Source organism: Ostrinia nubilalis, chromosome 15 (assembly GCF_963855985.1).
Source record: "Ostrinia nubilalis chromosome 15, ilOstNubi1.1, whole genome shotgun sequence".
Taxonomy (NCBI): domain Eukaryota; kingdom Metazoa; phylum Arthropoda; class Insecta; order Lepidoptera; family Crambidae; genus Ostrinia; species Ostrinia nubilalis.
In genome coordinates, this window is record NC_087102.1 from 14,915,200 (window position 1) to 14,938,735 (window position 23,536).

Below are 23,536 nucleotides of genomic sequence, written 5' to 3' on the forward strand. Positions count from 1 at the left end.
TTTTTCAAATATTCCTGTTTTTCTGTTAATATCGCTAACTTAAGTAGTGCTGCTGTTCACCCTAACTCTTAAAACCCCCAGAATCCTTGCAGTTTTTACACAAAAGTTAGTCAAAATATGTTATTTCCTTAAAATTTTCAACGATTTTTACTTTCACTCCACTTTGACTCATCGTTTTGTAAAAAAAAAGTATGTACACTACTGCGGCAAGTTTTTTATAAAGTTGACGCAACTATCCAAGATTCCAAAATGGTATAATACTCTAAGAAACCTAGTCGCAAAAAAGATATGCCTACCATTTTTACAAGAACTACGCTTGTTAGTTAGTATGGGATAAATCTTGCAACTGAATTTAAAACCAGTTCTCCTTAACCAATTGAGCTGAAATTTGGTATACTTGTGTAAGTACGATGACAATGCAATATTATGGTACCATTGAGCTGGATGGAGTCTGGAGGTGGCCATAGGAACTCCTAATGAAACGGCGGAATTGCATCTAGTTTGGGTTCGTTGGACTTGTCTTTTCGAGCTCTTTAGTGCTAGATTATGTCCAGGGTCCTGATGATGAAGTCAAAAGGTGGCAGATGCTGGCCATAGGAACTCCTAAACGAAACGTCGGAAGCTTATCGAGTTTGGGTTCGTTGGGTTTGTCTTCCCGAGCACTTGGGCCATGAGATTGAGAAACAACTAAAAAGTTTAAAATAATGTTGTAATAAAAAAAAAACTTTTTAAAAACAAGCTTGACTTCGTTTGAAAATTATAACTGACTTCATCATCAGGACCCTGGACATCATCTAGCACTAAAGTGCTCGAAAAGACAAGTCCAACGAACCCAAACTAGATGCAATTCCGCCGTTTCGTTTAGAAGTTCCTATGGCCACCTCCAGTCTCCATTCAGCTCAATGGTACCATAATATTGCATTTTCATCGTACTTACATAAGTATACCAAATTTCAGCTCAATCGGTTGAGGAGAACTGGTTTTAAATTCAGTTGCAAGATTTAAACCCATACTAACTAACAAGCGAAGTGCTTGTAAAAATGGTACGCATATCTTTTTTGCGACTAGGTTTCTTAGAGTATTATACCATTTTGGAATCTTGGATAGTTTCGTCAACTTTATAAAAAACTTGCCGCAGTAGTGTTCATACTTTTTTTTTACAAAACGATGAGTCAAAGTGGAGTGAAAGTAAAAATCGTTCAAAATTTTAAGGAAATAACATATTTTGATTAACTTTTGTGTAAAAACTGCAAGGATTCTGGGGGTTTTGAGAGTTGAGGTGGACAGCAGCACTACTTAAGTTGCCGATACAAACAAAAAAACAGAAATATTTGAAAAATGGTGGTCGTGGTAATGTAAAATATCATAAGGGGTGTCAATTTTCGAAGAATTTTGTAATTTACTGTGTAACTTAAAAAATAATTGAGATAGATTTTTTTCCTTATTTTTCCTAAAGTAGTCATGACTATGTCCATCCTGCGGCGCCGGCTTATCCTTGAATTTTGGGACACGTTGTATAAACATAAATAGCTATTTACACTATTCTAGTCCGATCGACGAGGGACAGATAAATAAACCAAATCGTATAACGTCGATCGTACAACTAGCGCGTGTTTAGCGACTCTAAAGTCGGATTTGTGTAAACCTCACGAATGTGTTATCTAATTTATTTGGTAGCTGTTTTGATAACTGTGGATTCTATTTATATTATATCACTTCGTTTTTCACACTTGATGAGCTTTTATGTGCGGATATTTTGCGATTATTATCCTATTGTTATTAGTCAAGTAGTTTATTTCAAAAAGAAACTGAACTTCAAAGTGTCCAAGTCGCTTTGTGTTATTTTAAGAGCAAGTCCTTTAGACCGCTTTCATCCACTCCATTATGATGCACATTAATCAGGCGCCTGCGCCACTGCAATGGCCTCGTGTGAGTGAACTGTTCATTTGCATAGGCACTGGCACGGGACCGCTTTGTTTCAGCGTTCTATTGTGTTCTTTGTAAAATACGCACCTTCCTAGTACATAATTTGAAAACTAACCCTTAATTTCCTGTATCTAATAACTATCTTGAAGACACTTTCAGATTGTCTATAAATATGTACTTACCTCACGCATTGCTTAAAATTTTGCGTAAAATTACCAAGGCAAAACATAATATACAGGGTGGAAACGATAAGTGATCTCACCCGATTATTTCTAAACTATACAAGATATCCAAAAACTGGTAACTGATCCTGAAAGTGCTTCACGAGCTCTATTTAACGGTACCAATAATAGGTTACAAAATAAACTGAATCTATCTGAAAATTCAATGTTTCCAGTCTCCATACATTTAGTCAAACCACAGTATATTAAAAACTATACAATATATCCAAAAACTGGTTACTGATCCTGAAAGTGCTTCACGAGTTCTATCCAACGGTACCAATATTGAGTTATAAAATAAACTGAATCTATCCGAAATTTCAATGTTTCCAGCTTCCATACATTTAGTACTATCACAGTCATGGCACTCATATCTTGATAATATAGCAATAATATAGCAAGTAAAGCCTAAAACCAATGTTTTTCATGAATAATTTTAAAGAAGAATGCAATTTACGAGTTAATTTTAAGTATTTATTATTTAAAATAAAAAAATTAACACTTCTAATATTATGTGGCTGGCATTGTTGCATACATTTAGTATGGAGGCTGAAAACATTGAATTTTCGGATAGATCCAGTTAATTCCGTAACCTATTACTAATATCGTTTGAAAGAGCTCGTGAAGCACTTTCAGGATCAGTAATCAGTTTTTCGATATCTTGTATAGTTTAGAAATAATCGAGTGAGATCACTTATCGTTTCCACCCTGTTGACGTTGTGAAGTCATCAAAACCTCGACAAAAATCGAGCCAACAAAAGAAGTCTGGACTGAGCTTGTTTTCTCAGAAAACACGAACTTATCTTGAAATGTTGTGCGTCTGAGAGACAGCTTGTCGTCAGGTATTATTCACTCCGCCGGTCCCATTTGTCGCCAACAATCGCCCAAGATTAATGTGGGGAGTAAAGGCATATGAAGTGACAGGCCTAATATACTTGCAGCCACCTGGGTGTGTGACTCATCCTAGGTAGTTACAGGTTTGTAGTCTATTTTGTGTTGTCAGTTTTTGTCGCTTTCGACTATCGAAGATTAATGATGACTAGAAAATTGAAGAAAGTAATAGACTCATGTACTTGCAGCCACCTGGGACTGTGACTCATCCTAGGCTTAAAGTTTACTGGTGTTGTCAGTTTTTGTGACTGGACTGTCGCTTTAAACTGTCGGAAGTTTAATGTTGAGGAGAAAATGGAATAAAATGACATACACTCATATATTGGTGCCACCTGTAAGTGTGACTCTCCGTGGTGTGGTTGGCTAGATAGTTATAGGTTTTCATAGTCCTTTGGGCATCAAACGATTTGTTTTATAAGTGAGTTTTTTATAAATAAAAATAATTAGGTGGTTACCTAACTTGAACAGCAATTGGCTCCTATTATTTCCTACACAAAATGAAATTGTCAAACTATTGCTTGGCTTTTATGGTAATCCACACGTTTTTACAAATACCTTTTAATAAAATTCGGTTTGCTGGAAATTGGATAATTCCAGCGTTCTCGTTAGCAGACATGACGTGGAAATCAACTGGCGTAAAATTTCCGACGGAAATCCCGATGCAGTGTGTCTGTAGGTGAAGCTATGTTTAGCGGTTGCACTCGCCTCTTGCGCTAATCGCCCACCTATTTGTGCAACGCGCGAAGTTAATATCTGGGGGTGTACCTACGAATATGTGCGTGTGCACTGAAAATATGTCAAAATAGACTATGGTTGTCAATTATGTCGAAATTAGGCTTGTACAAAACGAACTTCTGATACGTTCAAGTTGCTATTAGTTTAATCCTAGTTTAAAATCTCTTTTCAATAATCAAAATCATGCTTATTGTTGAAGTCTAGAAGATTACTCCTTTAGTAATGACAGTGAATCAGTAAAATCTTTTTAAGTCTGCAAACGAACGACAATTATTTTTTATTGTTTCATCTAATGTCTGGAGAAGCCCTAGGTACTGGCAGCGATCCAACTGCTGTGCCATTTTGATATTACAAATGTCCAGTTGGTTACTCGGAAACGTGTATCTGCTTAATTGCTGAAGTAAACAGTTATGATTGCTAATTATTTTAGACGTTATTCGGTATCTTTTGATTGGACTGCATGCCCTTTTAGCTTTGGGCAACAGATCAATGGTCGTACCTTCGACGAACTAGGCGGTAAATTTCGTCAAAACCTGTAGCGTTAAATTACTGTTATGTAGATTTAATTTGATTTTGTGGATGACTCACGGTGTAGTTTAACTCTTAATTTGATTCTAGTTATTTTATTGTGCAACTCTGAAAGCTTTACTACTAACAAAATGAAGAAGAATTTGATCGAAAATTAATTGTATTTTCCAGGCAAATCGATTTTATTTTCTTAATTTTAGTGTCATTGTTACTGTGGACTGCTTTTTGACACTTGAATTGTAATCTTTGCAGGTGATAGAAGGTGATTTTATAGTTTCCTTATCTTTTGGCGTCGATCCAACAGTTGGTTATAATAACCGTTCGGTTCTCCAGAAAAGCGTCGCTCGTAATTGGCGAAGGGAGGCGTCTATTTGCGCTGCGCGGGATTTGTTGCTTGTCGTTTGTTTACGGAGGGAGTGCTTGTTTTGGTTCCGTTGCCGTCTGATATTTAGATAGTAGATGTCAGCTTCTGTTCTATTTTTGTAGTTATTATTGAATGATTTAAAGCGACATCTTATTATTAAGCTGAAAGGTTTCAATTTCAATTTTGTAATGTACACTTTTTCATAAATGCTATCTGTGTTTTAGTCGGACCAAGTATTTTCACAGAAGCTTGTAAACAATCCTATCAATTTCTTTTTCAGAACAATTGTCGAAGAGGAATCCCGTCCGTCCACGCCCAACTTATCCACAGAACTCAACACCAGCCTGGTATCCCGCGGGAAGCACGTGCACTTCGCTCCAGACCTTCACTCTATATTGTCCGAGCTTGATGAGGAGAGCGTGTTAGGCTTCCTGCAGCAGCAGCGTGACGTCAGCGCCGACATCAAGCGGGAGCTCGAGAGCTCACTGCAGCGGCTGCGGCAGGAGGCGCACGAGCTGCTGGAGCTGTCTGCGAGGCTCACGCACAGTAAGTTGATGGCTGCACAGCATCCTGCTGGACGAGGCAGCTTCCTGCAGCAGCGTGACGTCAGCGCCGACATCAAGCGGGAGCCCGATAGCCCTGCATCAAGCGTAGCATCGCTCGTTTCAGCCAAATGACGTCCACTCCTGGACAAAGGCCTCCCCCAAGGATTTCCACAAGTACCGGTCTTGCACCGTCCGCATCCAGAGACTACCCGTGACCTTCATCAGATCGTCGGTCATCAGTAGTGCCTTCCCACGCTACGTCTTCCGGCACTCGAGAACTTTTCTGCCCCAACGTATTATATTATTATTATTATAACGTTTTGTATTATTATTATAAAGAGCTGTGGTTTTCTGAATAAAGAAAAATAAAAATAAATAAAATAAAACGGCCATCAGCTCTGTGAGCTATGTGCCCTGTCCACTGCCACTTGATTTTAGCAATTCTGCAGGCTATGTCGGTTACTTTGATTCTCCTCCTCAAGGGTAGCATAGTAAATTCTATGCCTTTTTCTAAGATTATGGACTCTTTAAAATTTGATATTTGAGCGGGACTTTAGTCATTCGTTTGCAAGAACACACTTACTGTTGGTAATTATCATCTTTATTCCAACACAGTTTCGACTCATTGTTGTTGCGAAAATTAAATGTGTTTATTTTTATGGGTCCTCTATTTAATTAATATTTTGTTTCTTATTTACAGAAGAGCGCAATGAGTCTAAAATGCTGGAGTCGGGTCAGGTCCAGATCACAGAATTAGTTCAGGACCTAGACACCAACCAGAATTCCTGTGATAATTGCGAGCTGCATAGAAAGGCAAGTTATTTGATAGTTCTATTACGTAAATAGAGAAACTTAATACATAATTACGCATACAAAAGTGTGTAGCCACGCCCCTAAACTGCGTGAGGGGCGTAGCCTAAGTCACGAACTTCTATTTGTTTTTGTTTATCATAGACAATTGTGTTTCAGAACATGGAAGAAGCGATGGCAGAGTGCCTGCAACGTGAAAATTTGCTCCGGTCCGATCTGGAAGGAGCCATGATCAAGATCGCTCACCTCATGACGAGCAACGAAAGGCATTCTTCTGATCTTATCGCAGAAGGGTAAGTGTGTGTGTTTGTTTTTATTCACAACGAGTAAGCTTTTGGCCTGCACTTCACCTGATGGAAATAATGATCAGGCTGAAGTTTTGAAATGAAACTTATATCAATTTCATGGGATCACTCAGTTGCTTTTTACAATACCTACAAGAGGCAGTGGTACTATTCTACTCTTTATATGTATTATTTATAAAGGTCTGTGCATACCGCGTTTTTAAAGCACACCATCTACTCGTGTTTATAGCGATACAAGTTGGACTGTTCTGTAGGAAAAATGCGCGCCATCGACGCGCGTTTCTAAAACGTGGTGTGCATATACCTTAAGTGGTATTTATTGTAAACGTGGTGTGCACAGGCTCAAAGTGGTATTTACCTTTTATGTATATTTCTGATTGTTCCCGCAGAACTAATTAATGAAATACATTCTTGAGTTTTGAGAATTTATTTATATACTTTACACAATCATATTACATTGAAATTGGAGTTAACGTGCCGGCCGGCACGTCAAGCCGGTTCGGTGGCTGATAGGCGAGAGAGGGATACAGTGAATGGAAGAGTGAACGCGCGCGCGGACCGAATGAGATCGAACGATAGTGATGTGTGGACATCCTGTCTGTCATAGACACTGATTTTAACACAGAATGTTATGTATGTGTTTTTCCCAGATACGGCACCGGACAGCAGCTGCAGGCAGCTCTGTCATCCGCTCGCATGTCACCGCGGCCGCGTTCGTGTCATACACCCGGGACTATGTCATTAGACGGCTGCTCGTCGCCGCGTGCGCATGTGTCGCGCTTAGCACAGGACCTCGAGATGCTGCATAAGGAGCGCGATGACTTACAGCAGCAGGTGGGTAACTTAGATATTGGTCCAGGCGGCAGGTGTCTCGTCTAGGCACCGGGTAGCTGCAGGTGTCACAGTAGCAACCTCGTTCGTGTCACACACCCGGGACTATGTCATTAGACGGATGCTCGTCGCCGCGTGCGCATGTCTCACGCTTAGCACAGGACCTGGAGCTTCTGCATAAGGAGCGTGATGACCTCCAACAGCAGGTGGGTACTGACTTACTATAGATTGTTTCATCCACGAAGACGCGCCCCACCATTCTTCCTCTAATGTTTGAGTGTTATCGGTACACGTTAAATTATCCATGAGTGCACACGCACACTACAATAATGACGGATTGCTCGGATCAAACTCCCCGCACCCCGCGCTTCCCTCGACCTAAAATTGGTGGGGCGCATCTTTGTGGATGAAACGATCTATAGCTATAGGTCCAGATGACAGGTGTCTTGTCTTGGTACCGGGCAGCACAGGCTCTGGTAGTAGGCGAGTGCTAGCCGCGGCACCGGCCAATAACTACGGGCAGATCTTAGCCTCGCGTGCATATTCCTACCACCGCGTTGGTGCTGAACGTGTCTTAGCTGCTGCATCAAAAGTAAAATGAAGTAGAAGTATAAGTACTCCCATGCTATTGGGTACGGCAACGATTTTCAGTTGACTCATACGTTTTGGCGCGCTTTTAGCAGCTGACCGAATAAGTACTGTCACTCGTCTTACTTTGTAGCTCTGCTTCGACACAGTGTACGCGTATACGACACCAAGCAGCGGCTGAGCCATAAGACTTTATTTAGGTGATAATCTCGCACTCCTTGTTATAATGGATTATATTTTATGCTGTATTATATTTTTCACTAACAGTATTATTCATTGTTCTAGCGTATAACTAAGTGCCTGACGTATGGGAGTGGCACGGGAGAAGTGACATATAATAAAATTTATGACGTAACAGAACAGTTACGCTGGCGTTTGACGTCACAAAATCACCATCCCGTGCCGCTCTCACACCTCAGACACTGACTCAATATTACTAACCATTTTGTATGTAACATAGCTAAATAATATCAATATTTAACGACTGCACTTTCACACACTATAAACCTATGTATTAGTACCATATAATATGTATATTAACCACTTGCGTAACGTTTGCAACGGCTCGCACGCAGGTGCGGCGGATGACCGACTCGCCCGTACATAAGATATGCTGCGAGAAGGTAAACTTGCATGCACCCTGTATAGTCCACAGCTTTATATTATTCTTTCTTTTGTACTAGAGGATAGTAAAATTTATCTACCTTCTTATAATTTATATGTTTTTTCTTTGTATATTGTCAACGATAGTGCATGCGACTTACATTTTATTTGCAGGTTATGTATCCAAGTATTTGTGTCTTATTCTGTGTAAAGCTGTAATTTATTTTGATGTTGTGCTGTCAAATGTCTCGATGAACAGTTCTAAGTTCATTCTTAATGTTATTTTTTTTACCTGTGTGCATGATCAATCTAGACTGTCAAAAGTGGCTCCAAATGGTTCGTGTAACATTATACACGGTCCTGCACGCCAATTCTGTTACTTGAACTTGGCTGGACACGCTACCGCGTATTTGAAAAAAACTATTTACTTGAGTATTTTTGCCAGATCATGAAAGATAAAGATTTTAACCCCTTTTATTTATAAAAGCTCCTCTATACTATTCTTATCATTCTGCCGTTTCTAGGAAAAATATAAAGCAAAATCTATTTTCTTTAAATAAGCACAATTTCCACTACTTCTCCGCCTCCCATTAGCTCGAGGCGGCCAACCGTCAGCTCCGCTCCACGCGGCAGTTCGTAGAGGAGCAGGCAAGCGAGCGCGAAGCGGAGCGCGACGAGTTCGCCAAGCGGCTAGCGGATCTCCGCGAGGAGAATGCTCGCCTCGCCACGCGCTTGCAGAACAACGCCAGGATACTCAACGAGGTAGGTGCTGTGTAGGCCGCGAGTGTAGGTCGGTATTGTCGTCAATGTTTACAGCTTATAACCACAGAATAATAATAAGTACTACGTACATAAGTTTTACTTCGCGAAGGTATTTAAAAAAATGTATGCTCAATGTCATTAACAATATGGTGTAATTTAGCCTGTCTCAAGAGTCAAGCACCATTTTGTTGACAAACGTCAGTGATCGGCACTGCGCCGAAGCTATAGGGCTGACTTCGGTAAAATGATGTGACGTGAGGTGCCAAACTGCGGAAAATGGCGGAGGAACTACATGATTTAGCATGAATTATCATGAATAATATTAACTACTTATTTACCTCTCAGTGTCTTGAGGCAACTTAAAAAAGTACATTCTGTGTTTTTATTATTATTTAGGCAGTTAAATACTGCACAGTATTTAGTACACCATTTTCTTTATTTTCTTCCATCATACACAAGAATACGCGTGCGTGAGTCAATGTTCGCTCGTATGTGAGGCCTTGTCGAATAGTATCTTGAAGGTGGGCCATCGTGCGTGTTTTGTTTTCGATGTAAACTCGCAGAGATGAACAGGCCTGTTATAACCAACAACTTCTAAATATGTTATTAGGGTAAGATCCAAGAGCGATAACACAACTTATTTTCAAATGGATGAAATATTAGGTTCTCAGTAGCATCTCGTGTGCTTTATATCTTGGACTACATAGATCGTTTCATCCACCAAGACGCGCCCCACCAACTTTTGATCGAGGGAAGCGCGGGGTGCGGGGAGTTTGATCCGAGCAATCCGAGCGGCATTGTTGTAGGGTGCGTGTGCCCTCATGGATAATTTAGCGTGTACCGATAACACTCAAACATTAGCGGAAGAATGGTGGGGCGCGTCTTCGTGGATGAAACGATCTATACTTACTAGATAAGCTTTTCAGAATATAAGTTGTGCCATAGCGCTTAGAGTGGTCTTAACTACTTTCGATTTAAAGCCTAATAAGGCCCGCCATATACGGATAGCTTGAAGCACATACACAGAATCGCTCGATTTCTGACTGCTTTAGGTGGTTGGCAGCAAAGAAGACCAGTTGATTGTAAAATTAAATAAGCTGTTGTCTATAACTGCAAGAGCGGTTCGTGTATGTTGATCACCGGTTCACTCTGCTCTAGCTGTCCGTGTAAGGCGGACCTAAGGATTACCTCGTGTTATTTTTTATGTGAAGTTTAAAAATGTATCTTGCTATTGCTGTTACTTTTATTTAATGTTGGTTTAGGCTGGTGCAATGCCCATTAATATACTGTGTTGTTGTGGCGTAGTAGGTGTTTACTAATGATTTATATATTTTTGTATTTATGTACTATTTATATCAATAAACATGTCTGATTTGTATTTTTAAAGGTTGTTGTTAAAATCTATTATACATAATCAGAAGCATGTTTATGATTTATATGGTGTTTGTTTATGTTTTATATGTGTGCCGGACAATACGCTATGCAAAACAATTTAATTTAGTGTTTCAAAAGCTAAGTTTTGGTTGAGGTTACCTAACTAATAGCAGAAAGAACATAGAGGTTGGTGGTAAGCGGAATGATAAATACTTGAGTACATCACTATCATTTATTTATTTTTAAAATTCCTAAAGAGGTATTTCGTTGGCATTATATCAGCACCATCAGTTGTAATACTACTGCTAGCTATTTCTTAACATAAAACAATTCTTTTCTTGAGTAAAAGAACTGCTGAGTGTTGCCATCTTCTTTCTGCTATTACCAGTATAGTGAGTCCAATAATTTTGCGTCTTTTCTAGAGTAGCCTCTGAGTGTTGCCATGTTCTTTCTGCTATTAACAGTATAGTGAGTCCAATAGTTTTGCCCGCGTACGGTCCGCTAATGTCACTAACTGCGTGTTTAGATGCACCGCCTGCGCTTGTCACAGTGCGCCTGTCGCTCGCAAGATGCACAAGTAAGTCGGCTAACACTACCTAACTTTTGATCATTTAATTTGAATCAGTAATGGATAAGAGATTTAAATTATCGACAATAATCAATAACAGTAGCTGAAATGAAATTGTGCAAGAAATCGCAATGTAACTTACTGATTCGAATTAAAAACTAAATTAAATATACCCTTACCTGTCCTATAAATATTAAATTGTAGTTAGAAGTAAAATCGCCAACACATTAATTTATCTTGAAATGATGATTTTCCAATGGATCTCGAAAAATAAAAGTTACGCTTGGAAAATTGTACATCTTCAAGTGGATTAATGTGTTGCTAACTGTACATAAGTGGCGCGTCAACTTAACTGCTGCTGAAACGCAGATGTTGCACATAATCTATCATGTTATGATTGAAGTGCTCACTACAGTACGTTATTTTAGTATTTGCACTTTTAACAGCATGTTTTTGCACTAATAGAATAACATTCAACACTGGAGTTGGTAATTGTTGCTGACAACATTTAAATTCAAATTCAAATTCAATAATTTATTTGCTAGAATACATAATTACATGCCCGTTTTACAAGGCAGATCTTATAGTTAATATGATTCCCATGTATTCAGCCTGCAAGCAGACGTACAAATATTTTATCAGTCAGATTATTATTTAACATACAATGTCACAAATCAAATTAATGTATTAATATTTCCGTATAATAAATTTACAATGTCAAAAGTTAAATGTAGATGTCATAATAAAATTCATACACTATCTATTTAAGTTAAAATATTCGTCAATGCTATAAAAACCATGGCTCAGTAACCAATTTATCAATTTCTTCTTAAATACATTCCCTTCAAGTACTTTTAGTTCTTCAGGTAAATTGTTATATATTTCTATACACATATTATAAACATTTTTCTTATACAGGGTGTTAGGTAAATGGGTATATGAGCCGAAACTAGCCCATGTTAACATACTCATATAAATACTATAGTGGTGTCAGAAAGTGGATATCGTAATATTTAATAAAAAATATTTTCCCATACAAAACTAAATAAATTATTATTATTTTAATTTTTGGACAGCCCTACGATCGCGCAACTCCCTCCTAGGTCAAACGTGGTCAAACGGTATTTCATTCACAAATTTTGACGCGAGTCGGCACCGCCCACTTTTATTATTACTTTTGAACCAATTCTTCACTTACCTCTTTTTATTGACTCTGCAAGCAATCCAAGGTATTCAGGGGGTAACACTTCACTCTAATTCACAAAACGAATCGCAACACATCTATCACATCCATCCACTCACTTAATTCACCTTCCCACGCTTTCAAGTGACCGGGTAGGTTCTTGTAGTGAAATCCTATTTTCAAGAACGGGATCTCCGGGTCTCCCATCGGTGGTATGGTGGTGTCGATTCACCCACCCGTGAAAACATTAAGATACAAGGCATCGTGGAACGGAAGGTCTCCCGGACATAAATAGTTCATCACACTAAAGAAGACACAAAGTCCTATTGCACCAACACCACTCAACACACATCACCATAATTTCACTGTATTACTTAGCTATTTGAATATCTAATTATCCAGAACGTCAACAACAAAACATCGCAACGAACGCAAATTATTTACTGACAAAATAATGTAAACAAATAAACATGGCCGCATGGCGCATGCGCAGTGCAACTAGTGCGGGGTCATTATTTTTTCCATAAAATCGGTAATCGATATTGATATTACATAAAATCGATTAAAATATCAAATTGTTTGAAAACCATCTGAGTAATCAATAGGAATGTCTTAAAATCAATTATCGATTAATTGATAGATCCTACCTACCTGAAATCGCTCATACTATCGATGGGTCTAAATTAGTTTAACGATACCATTGCATTGATAGAAGACATTGAAAAAAAAACAACACAGTTTTATTTGGTAAATTAAGAAAACCGTAATCTGCCATGCTTTTGGAAATGTTTTAGCTAAATTGAAATTTGCGATAAACGCTGTTATTTTTCTTAGATTAGAAAATATGATATTTTATTAACGATAGTATGAGTGATTGGGTGGCCTTTCGATAGGCTATTGATAGACAATCGGCAAGACTACTGTACTGACCAACTGGATTGTAATTACGGCACTGTAATTACGACACTTTGACCCCAGACGACTCGACCTTCATTAGTCAATCATGAAATGAAAACTTAACCCCAACCACATGTCGTCTCCATTAATGATTGGAAATGAATTAATGGCACCTAAATTTATTATTTGTAGAAAAAAAATCCTTCAACGATTTATTATTGAACACGTGAAAAATCTTAATCGATTTTTTGCCTTCAATGTCACCTCCTTACACATCTCTACTCCTGCGCCGCGATGATCTTCCGACTCTTTCTTGCAAGTGAAAGCCGCCGTGCGATACGTCTTGCGTCTCACTCGCACTACACGTGCCGGTCCCATTGTTCATCAACAAAAGACATTTCATTGTCCTTCAAAGATTAAACAGAGCGTTGGACACATTTCTTTAATGCCTAAGGTTTTTTTTCAATGGTGTCTTATTTTTAGTTAAGGTATTTTTAGTACACAATACCGTGATTTACGATGATAAAATTTAGATGATTACCTACAATGTCTCATTTTCCTTAATCAAAGTTATCAAGTTTAATGATTCGTTCCTTCATTCATTTCAGCCGAATGACGTCCACAATGAACGGTCCTGATTATTCAGTTTATTTAAATAAGTAAGTTACAGTCAATGAAGTACAATTAATTCTTGACCACTTTGTTTACTTTTACTTATCCAAAATCCAAATCGAATCAAATAAGGTAAGGGAGTATTTGACTTGTGCTAAATCTTTTTAGATGGACTGATTTTCCTGGGGGATTGCTTAAGGTTTTTGCCTCTCAGAGACAAATTTTTAGGCAGAAAATTATAATGAATTCTGTTATTTGTTTTATCTACGCTAGTTTGTCGTACTATTGATTTTCAGGGGTGTCACGACGCAATTTGGCGACAAAAACTGAATCAGCTGATTACTCAATAATGGTACCTTTCCCAGACTTTCTGACACCACTATAGTATTTATATGACTATGTTAACATGGGCTGGTCTCGGCTCATATACCCATTTACCTAACACCCTGTATATTACTTTGTGGCATTGGGGTTTAAACCATAGGTTTGCGAATTTAGCTCTTTTTTGACGGGTTATCACATCACTGCGTTTTTTGAAATAATATGGATGGGTTTTTACAAATATACACACATCTCTTATATACATTTTAACCCTTTCGTATTGTTATCAAATAGTTGAGTCATCGCAATGTTAGATACAGGTATATTTCATATTCCTGTTTGTGAAACGAATATCAATTTTGTTAGGTGGAGCAACTAGAAGCCCAAACGCGAGAGATGAACCAAATCATCAATGAACTGGAAACCCGCAAAGCTGCGTCTGACGAAGAGCTCAAAGCGACGGAAGAAAAAATCATCCTACTCCGAGACATAATAGCCAACCTTGAAAGTCAACTGGAGCAGAAAACAACTCATGAGACAGAAATATTGGATGAGCTGGATACTATGAAGAAGACGATAGAAGAGCGAGATAGCAAAATGAGGTCGTTGCTGGGGGAACTAGAGTCGTTGAGGAGTGAGAGACTGGAGCAGACTGACGTGACTTGCGTCAAGTGCGGGTCTGAGGAAGACAAGTACAGCGAGCTGATGGACAAAGTAAAGGAGCAGGTAAGCAATTTAAATTATTGGATATTTTTGGAAGAGTAATGGATCATTAGTGTTCGTAACAGTAGCTTAGGTAAAATGGTAAACAAAAAGTTTAGTTCATTTTTGAAATTATTAAGTCACAAAACCTAGATTATTTAATATCTAAACAATGAAGACGTGATGGCCACACACTGTAAGACATATTAGGTAGGCGTCCCACTCAGTGGACTAAGGAAAGGAATTGAAAAAAGTCGCGGGGAGTATCTCGATCCTGACAAACGCCCTTGTCCAGAAACAAACGAAGAATATAAATTCTCACCAAAAGAAAGCAGAACTTTCTTCTTGATCATCATTATTGCTTGCTTCATATTACCCTTACATCTCATAAACATAAGAGTTGATTTTGTAGTGTCGCTGGCTGCAGGAGAGGATCACTGGCCTCACGCATCGACGAGGTGTGCTCTTGCTGAATTACACTTAGTGCCCATAAACATAGAGTCCCTTTTGCAGTGTCGCTGGCTGGAGAAGAGAATCCACCGATTCACGAGGTGTATTCTTACTAAATTACACTCAGTCCCCATAAACATAGAGTCACTTTTGCAGTGTCGATGGCTAGAGGAAAGGATCCACCGATTCACGAGGTATACTCTCACTAAATTACACTTAGTTCCCATAACCATAGAGTCGCTTTTGCAGTGTCGCTGGCTGGAGGAGAGGATCCACCGGCGCACGGCGCGGCTGGAGCGCATCCACGAGGTGTGCTCGACCTCGTGCAGCGAGCCCAGCGAGGACGTGTCGCTGAGGGACCAGAGGGACGTAGAGGTACGTGACCAGTTCTCAAATTAAAAACATAAACCTCGTTCTGCCGCAGTAGTCGGGTAAACAATAGCCACGATAGCCGAACGGTGAATGGGTCGGACTGGCCGACTCGAGATCCGAGGAACGCGGGTTCGAATCCCACCGCCCCTCGACTATTGTGGTGAGCCTACTCGTAACACAAGCTTATTTAGCTTAACACGAGGGGCTACTGGGACTATTAGTAATTTGTACAATACAAATTGCTGAAAGATTGTGTTTTTGGTTCATAAGATTGCATTTGAATTTGAAGAAACTGTCGGCGACTACACGGGTCTCAGGGACTGTTTGTGGTTGTTATAAGACACTTAACTTTACATCACTCATCTATCATATATGAGTCGTCTAGTTTCAAAACCCGCTAAAACGCTCCTGCAACTAATTTCTGTTTATATCTCTAAATGATGCTACTGCAATTTTCTCATCATACTGTTCAATAATTTTCGATCAAAATACACTAAAAGACTACTAAACTAGCACTTAAAATTAGGTTTGTGTTACAAACTCCGCTAAAACGCCGTCCGTTTCTTTCAAAACCCTCTAAAAGTTGATTGACCAATGGTAGCACGGTATTTTGGTCACGTGACTGCGAAATCAGTATGGAGATTTTTTTATAACGTGGTTGCTTCATAATTTGCTCTTATCAAATCCCGCTAAAATACAACATGTCCGTTTCAAATCCCATTAAAACCGAATGTTCGTAACAAAATACGCCAAAATGAAAATAGTTTTCATTATAATTCAAATTGGATTTAATTTAAAGATAAATAGCAATTACTGTTAGTATTGCCAGATGACAATAATAATTCGTATCATATTTTTTTTTGCCTAAGGCCAAAGCTATATGGATAAGCGGTTTTTTTCAATTTCTCGAAATCTTATCAAAATCGTTTTAGCGGGATTTGAAACTAGACGCCTCATATCTGTGTTCTAGTGGTAAAAAGACCACTTTTATGAAACCAGAAAATCCGGGTTCGATACCATTGAGGGCAGAATTTCTAGTTCTAAGTCCGCCTGGCTTACTACCACTATTTCTTTATTCTGTCGCCATAACACCAATGTTGACAGCATTTTTGTTTCGGCAGTTAGTCAGCCAAAATGGTCCAGAAACCTAGTGAAGCTTTAACACTTTTGGCCTGATCATCACTTTTCATTAGCGAAAATGCTAGCCTTAAATTTCTCCATTGTGGTTAATATAAGATCTTTCTCACAGGTGAAGTCTCCTGAAAGCCCGCCAACGCCCCGCAACGAGAACCTCGTAGAACTGCTGGGCATATGGGAGAGTTTGGAGGCACACTCGCGCGCGGAAGACGCGGCGCTCAAGCGCGTGCGCGATCTTGAGATGCAGCGCGCACAGCTGAAGGATGTCGCACAGGTATGTGACGCCTTAGGCCCAGAACAGACGGTGAAACGCAACTGCAACGAAACTGCGACTGCTAGTTACTTTTGAGTTGCATCTAAGTTTCTGCCATAGCATCCGTTGAGAGACCACACATGACGCGACCAGTTTGAAACTTTCAGTTTCAATCATTCATAAGAATCATCAGAAAGTTGCAGTTCCGTTGCAGTTGCGTTTCACCGTCTGTTCTGGGCCTTATTCCTCGTCATAAGGTTATTTAGCCTTTACTGCAGGAGTCATCATCATCATCATCATCATCTCAGCCATAGGATGTCCACTGCTGAACATAGGCCTCCCCCAATGTTTTCCATGTTGATCGATTGGTAGCGGCCTGCGGCCAGCGCTTCCCTGCTACCTTCCACTGCAGGAGTACGACTTTCTAATGGACAGAGGCTTAAAGACGCCTGGTGTTGACATTTATACTGCTTTTTGAGACATTCATAATGTGGGGTACCATCCTCATATAATATTCTATTCCATCAGCTTAAATGTTCTTGTAGTAAGACCACCTGCGTTAGATCCAGAGGTCCCTGGTTTGATTCCCAGTGAGGGATAAATGTCCCATCTGGTAAGATGCAGGCCGAGAGCTTCCTCGTTGTGGATAAAAAAAACTCTTATTGAATAGCGACACCTGTCAGCCAAATAGTACCAATTGACATCAGAGTTTACTTTGAATGTATCGTCGTCCGTGAGTCATTGTAGCTGCTAGTCGTGTAAAACACCCACGTCACATTTTAGTCTGATAATCTGAACTGATTTCTATTGGCCAATAACCAGTCAAATCACCATGAGAGTATACTCCCTTACCTTTCCCAACGTAAACTCAGGCTTTAAATACAACATGAGCAACTCACCTCTAACTACAGCAATAACTCAAAACAATATAGGAGTCAAACAATGACGTGCGCCAAGCACTAAATAGCAGTAGCGCGCCAACTGGGTCCAACATTTAGCTTTGGCGGGCCGCCGGCGACACTCGATATCCGCACAACTGGTTCTCAAACTTTAGTCAGCTGAAAACGGTTTATAGTCCAACGATTTTGAAACGTCAAGTGGCAAAAATCAAATACTACCAACCCAGTATTGATAGTAGCGCCCTCCTGCAAATGTCATAATATAAATCAAACAATTTTTGGTTGGCTGTCCAACGTGACAATAATCGGAACTAATAATCTAGTATTGTTAGATACGCCCTCCCGACAATTTTATAGCTGGGACTGTTCAGTGTGTAGGTCATCTATCTATCTATCTATATAAATAAAAATGAATTGTTGTTCGTTAGTCTGATTAAAACTCGAGAACGGCTGGCCCGATTGAGCTGATTTTGGTTTTAAAATGTTTGTCGTAGTCCAGGGTAGGTCTAAACGGTTAGCAAATGAGGAAAAATTGCGATGGCTTATTTATTGCCTTTAAGGCGGAACAGAGTTCGCCGGGTCAGCTAGTCTGTAATATATTATTATGCTTTATAAAAAATCAAATCAAAAATATCCTACCAACACACTTTCGTACTTGCAAAGAAAGTAAAAATCCGCACGTTTAGACGCTAAATTTGATTTTATTTACGGAAGTACGGATGACGTTTCGAATGTCATGCTAACAGCCAGCTGCACACACCCTTTAAAATTAACAACGTTAACTGAGAGAGACTATTAAGGCGTCGACACATCTGTCAGACTTCGTGTTACGACGAAAATAAACAAACATTTTTAAAAGGGTTAAAAAGCTGTTTGTTGTTTTAAAGTTGACTGTGTTTAATGTGAACAGGTGCTCCAAAAATGTTTGTAAATAGACGTGTAACATTATTAATTAAATAATATCGTTTATTGAATGTCATTTGAAATGGAATTTCATAATAAACAAAATTAAATGTTTTAAGCTATAAAACCGAACTACCTATTTGACATTTTATAACAATGATGTCATTTTACATTGGACTTAGTGCCAACATTGGGAACCATTAGCAAAAGCGTATAAATTGAAATGGGAAAGTTGTCCACAAAATCCCGAGTTTCTTAAGACCTTGAGGTTTAATGGAGTTGGAAGCGCGCCAGGTGTATTCAAAGCGCGTGCGCAGCAGGCGCCATGTCACCGGTCACCAGCGCTCTTTGACAAGGACGTAGAGCCATAGACCAGCGGTTCCCGTATGGTAACCCTGGGGTTCCGCGGAAAGGCCGCAAGGGTTCCGTAAAAATTATTATCCCACGTTTCGTGACCGACGTTGTTCGCTCGCACCGACTTGTTTACGCACAAGGGAGGGGCAGGGCGTGCGGGCGGAGTAGTACGGGGGTTCCGCTAGTAAAAGTATAATCAATTAGGGTTCCTTGGCAAAAATAAATTGGGAAACCCTGCCATAGACAATGGTTTTTGATTTTGCTTCTAATTACTAAAAAGCTCTCTCTGTTTAGCATTTTCAAAGGTGTTCAAAAGTGTCACTTTCTTCTGAAATGACAATGCGTTATTTCTTGTGTAGAAATGAATTCTTTTCTGGAAATTAACGTTAATTAAAAACAAATCTTAAAGAATAGCGTGTAATGAAAAATACTTTGTTTTACAAATAAGAGGCACACAAAACTTTATCTTTTTCTGTAAGACACAATTGCTGTGCATGACGTAACAACACCCCCGCGGTAGTTGTATCTCTCAACATATTTGAGAAATAATACTCTTATTCACTGTTTATTTGTAGTACAATCAGTTGGCAAGAGCTGGGGTTCAATCGAGTTTTCATTGTCACGGATTCCACCTCCACGAACCAATAAACAAATATTGTGGTTTACGTGCTAATAGTATTTTAACTTAAACAGTAAGAAATATTTGTCAGAAAGTCAAATGCAGTTAAAAATAGAGCGAACTTATGAGAAAGGCATCCGCTTATTATTTTATTATAATGCGTAGATCAAAATACTATGAGTTTTTGTTGCTGAATTTCTCGAAAATCATAACTGCAATAGCTTTCATCTAATAAATTGCTACATGAATCATTACGTATTGTCCATTTACATTCGCGTGAAGTATCGATGTTGTTTTAGTTGGCTCTTACGGCTGTTTGTGTTAGTTCCGCGGCGAAGTGCTACGGAAATAGTTGGAAAGTGTTAACTGCTAGCGAACCGCTTTGAGTTTACACGAAAAGCCATGCATCTTCTTTGGCACTCATCACAAGTTTCATAAATAATTATTTTTCTGTTTATGTTAAACTATCGTACGTCATTTTGCATTTTGTTTTCGTTGATTTAGGCGCATACATAATGTCAAAAGCGCAAAATGTGAAATCCATAAAAATCTTATTAATTTATGATATTTTTATTCTGTTTTGATTTTGTTGATTAGTTTAACCGCTGAGTTATTAATAAAATAAAGTAATTACTCGTAGTTACGTTAGGTTAGGTTAGGTTAAGTTTATTAAGATTTTTATGGATTTGACATTTTGCGCCTAAACCTTTTCGTTCTCTAAAAGCGTCTAGAATACCTAATCAACTCCGACTATAAATGTATGCACATCATTTTAGACTCGCCCATCAAAAAAGCACCCTCTATTTTTATTCTCCCCTTCTCCCATAAATCTAATTGCTTCAGCCATAACACTCATGCTCTGTAGTCGACTCCCTAATTTGAGTGTACAAATCACGGCCATTATTCTGTTCCAATTTGGACCTTACTTCGTCAACTTAAGAACTGACAGGTCGTTTGTTTTATCGCCATCGCTTTGCCTAACTGCCAGTGTTCAAAGTAATTACAAATCTCAGAATACCCTCAACTAGTCCGTGGTTCCGTACATTCATTGGGCTGACTCATTCAGCTCCATATAGCGATAGTACCTGCGATCTGTCACGCCACTTCAAAGGGACACGGGTGGCCGTCGAGATGTTTACATGTCGTCAATGGGCATGAAGTCCTGCCATTTTGTTCCTTATTACGCCTGTAAATATGCATTCGGGTTTCAGTCTGGAAATCTGGATTACTTTAAGTCTCCCAAACATGTTATGATTGAAGAGACTGAGATCTATCTATCATGCAATGCAAAAAAAGATTCTCGTGTTTAGAAAAGTGTCCATTTAAATAATTAAAAATTACAAAATAAAGTTCATCACGACTTCAGACTATAATAACATATTTTATATGAAGAAAAAAGTATTTCGCACGTATCCCCTGCGAAATTTGACTTCGGCAAAGCCTGCTCAAATCCCTCGATATACATAGCTATAACTAGTCCAGCCAGTGAGTCACGGCAGTCAGTCACTTGTGCGAGCAATTGGGGGCGCCCTAATGTGCGGGATGAGCTCTCTCCGCTCAGCGTTTATTGACGGTAGGGGTGCGGTAAAGTTGTGTCGTCGAACCATCAATATCATGTTTTGATTTTGGTATTTGAATTTGATTTATAGTTGGGAGTAGTTATAGCCATTTGTTTGTTACTTTTCTAGAAATCATTTCATTTTTGTATGGTGTACAGAAAGAGTTAATTCTTTAAATAATAAAAGAGAGCAATTTCAAAAATACTCGTAGTTAAATCTTGTACGATATGATGCGACTTCTTATTAGCGGCCTGCGTGCGTTTTTTTTTCATTCCTATACAGTCTTGATAAAACTACCTCAAAGCGAATCGAAAACTGTAACGTGTCCACCAAACAAATTCTCGTTCCAAATGGCAATTTCCCGAAGACAACCGTGTGTTTTGACCGCTGTAACTAATTACGACAGTTACTTGTTAGTTTAACCGTAAACCGGCCGTTTGGTCGTGTAACTGCGCCGTTAACGTCCGCGCTCGGGCTGTAACCCATTTGCGATTGTGCAACAGGAAGATGAACTGAGACTGCCGACTTGTCTCACAGAATAAGTAATAGTACAGGTACAGAAGGATTACTCCGCAAGACGATTTAAATAAATGCGAGTCTTGCTACGACGCGATACAGTGGAATTCAGCTCGCACAGCAGTACGTACCTACAATTTTATTCACCTACAAGTTTTGTCTCTTTCTATCGCGTGCCTCTGAACTCTTCTTACGCTGTTAGGGTTGCTGTCTAGTAGTGTCTAGTAAAAAAATAATTAATCTACTTATTTGTAATGAGGTACGTATGTAGGTAAGTACGCATTCATTATGGAAAACCTTGGGAGAGGCCTTTTTCCAGCAGTGGACGTCATTTGGCTGAAACGAACGAACGCATTCTGAGCAGTAGTCATGGTAGGTTAGGTTACTATCCTAAGAATTATTGATTACCTACATGGCCAACATACCTTTCAGCATCTTTGGGAAGCGAAAAAAAAGATAAATCCGGTAGATTTCTTTTCGAATTTAAACACCCGAACGCCGCACAATAATATTTCTTTCTCTTTATGTCCATTTTTAAATAATACTTCGATCATAGAATTAGGTACTACAACGCACGCCAGCGTCCTGACGGGCGCGCGCGTGACACTCGACTGATATAATACCCGCCGGCGGGGCGCTTCGCTGTAGGTAATTATCGGATGTACCGCGCGGAGTGAGCCAGGCCTGCTTGTCTGCTTTGCGATGGCTATGGTTTTGTGTTTCACCTGGAGCAAATGTTTGACATAAATTCAGTTGCGACATAATGCGAACGGCTCCAACCAGAGAACGACAGCCTACCATAAAATCAAAGTCATTTTTATTTGTATGGACTAATTTAACCACTTGAAAGTAAACTGCACTTTAGGAGCTTTTACATGTCTCATTATTTTATTGTTCCTCTACCGTCGTTATTGTGATTCATCACAATGGGTGTGATATTTGTAGTAGCACTATGTTCTTCTTGTCGTGTCAACAACAAACCTATACAATGTCAGCCCAAAACTCCGCTACAAGAGTGGCGTTGTCAGTAGCGCTATAAATAGGAATCATATTGTTATGTTTGTGGCATTGAGGACTCCTATCTGTCCCTCTCACCTGCTATGGGATAACGAAACTCTTCTTTGCGTTCCTACTACTGAAAGTCAGCCAGTCTAACCATCAATGATACTCTTTCTTAGTAGGGTGCTGGCATGTGAAATACGTTTGATTCGCAGTAAACCCTTGCTCATGTCTCGACCGTAACGCTGTAACCCAGTTAGACAGTTGCTCAACAGGAAGATAAACACGCGGTGCCAACCCTGCGTGGTTACTGCGATGTAGGAACACCTAAATATAGATACTATAGAGCTGCATTGACGTTTGAAAGTTTGGATATGGTGTCATTTAAAAAAACATAAATAGTTTACTCATATTACAAAATTGATATGCCTGATTGAAATCGAACTAGAAGAGTTAGCAAAAGAATAACAAAAAGAAGTATCACACTGTTACAGCTGTTTTTTATCTTTACAAATTTCAAGTGCAATTGAAATGATCTTTATGCAATTTGAACAAAGATTTGGCGCTAATGAACATCAAACAAAAAGGTAGCCATTTAAGGGGCTCATTACAGTATCTTCGTTGAGAAGAAACGTCGCTATTAACTCCGATGTGTAGTCAAATATTAAGAATATTTATTACTTCAGTCCATCATACTCAAATACCGCGT

General features: G+C 39.2%; 2 protein-coding genes across 2 annotated transcripts in view; both read left to right on the forward strand.

Moving 5' to 3' along the window:
- Positions 1–17,074, forward strand: part of LOC135078572 (pericentrin-like) — a 50,439-nt gene extending 33,365 nt beyond the window's left edge. Inside the window, exons 15-23 of the mRNA XM_063973102.1 lie at positions 4,946–5,211; positions 5,911–6,023; positions 6,180–6,313; positions 6,976–7,159; positions 8,942–9,109; positions 11,010–11,060; positions 14,431–14,790; positions 15,466–15,591; positions 16,838–17,074. Coding sequence (XP_063829172.1) covers positions 4,946–5,211; positions 5,911–6,023; positions 6,180–6,313; positions 6,976–7,159; positions 8,942–9,109; positions 11,010–11,060; positions 14,431–14,790; positions 15,466–15,591; positions 16,838–17,074 — 1,639 coding nt within the window. The remainder of the gene's footprint in view (positions 1–4,945; positions 5,212–5,910; positions 6,024–6,179; positions 6,314–6,975; positions 7,160–8,941; positions 9,110–11,009; positions 11,061–14,430; positions 14,791–15,465; positions 15,592–16,837) is intronic.
- LOC135078570 (A-kinase anchor protein 9-like) overlaps positions 1–23,536 on the forward strand; it is a 96,156-nt gene that overhangs the window by 33,286 nt on the left and 39,334 nt on the right. Inside the window, exons 13-20 of the mRNA XM_063973101.1 lie at positions 4,946–5,211; positions 5,911–6,023; positions 6,180–6,313; positions 6,976–7,159; positions 8,942–9,109; positions 14,431–14,790; positions 15,466–15,591; positions 16,838–16,999. Coding sequence (XP_063829171.1) covers positions 4,946–5,211; positions 5,911–6,023; positions 6,180–6,313; positions 6,976–7,159; positions 8,942–9,109; positions 14,431–14,790; positions 15,466–15,591; positions 16,838–16,999 — 1,513 coding nt within the window. The remainder of the gene's footprint in view (positions 1–4,945; positions 5,212–5,910; positions 6,024–6,179; positions 6,314–6,975; positions 7,160–8,941; positions 9,110–14,430; positions 14,791–15,465; positions 15,592–16,837; positions 17,000–23,536) is intronic.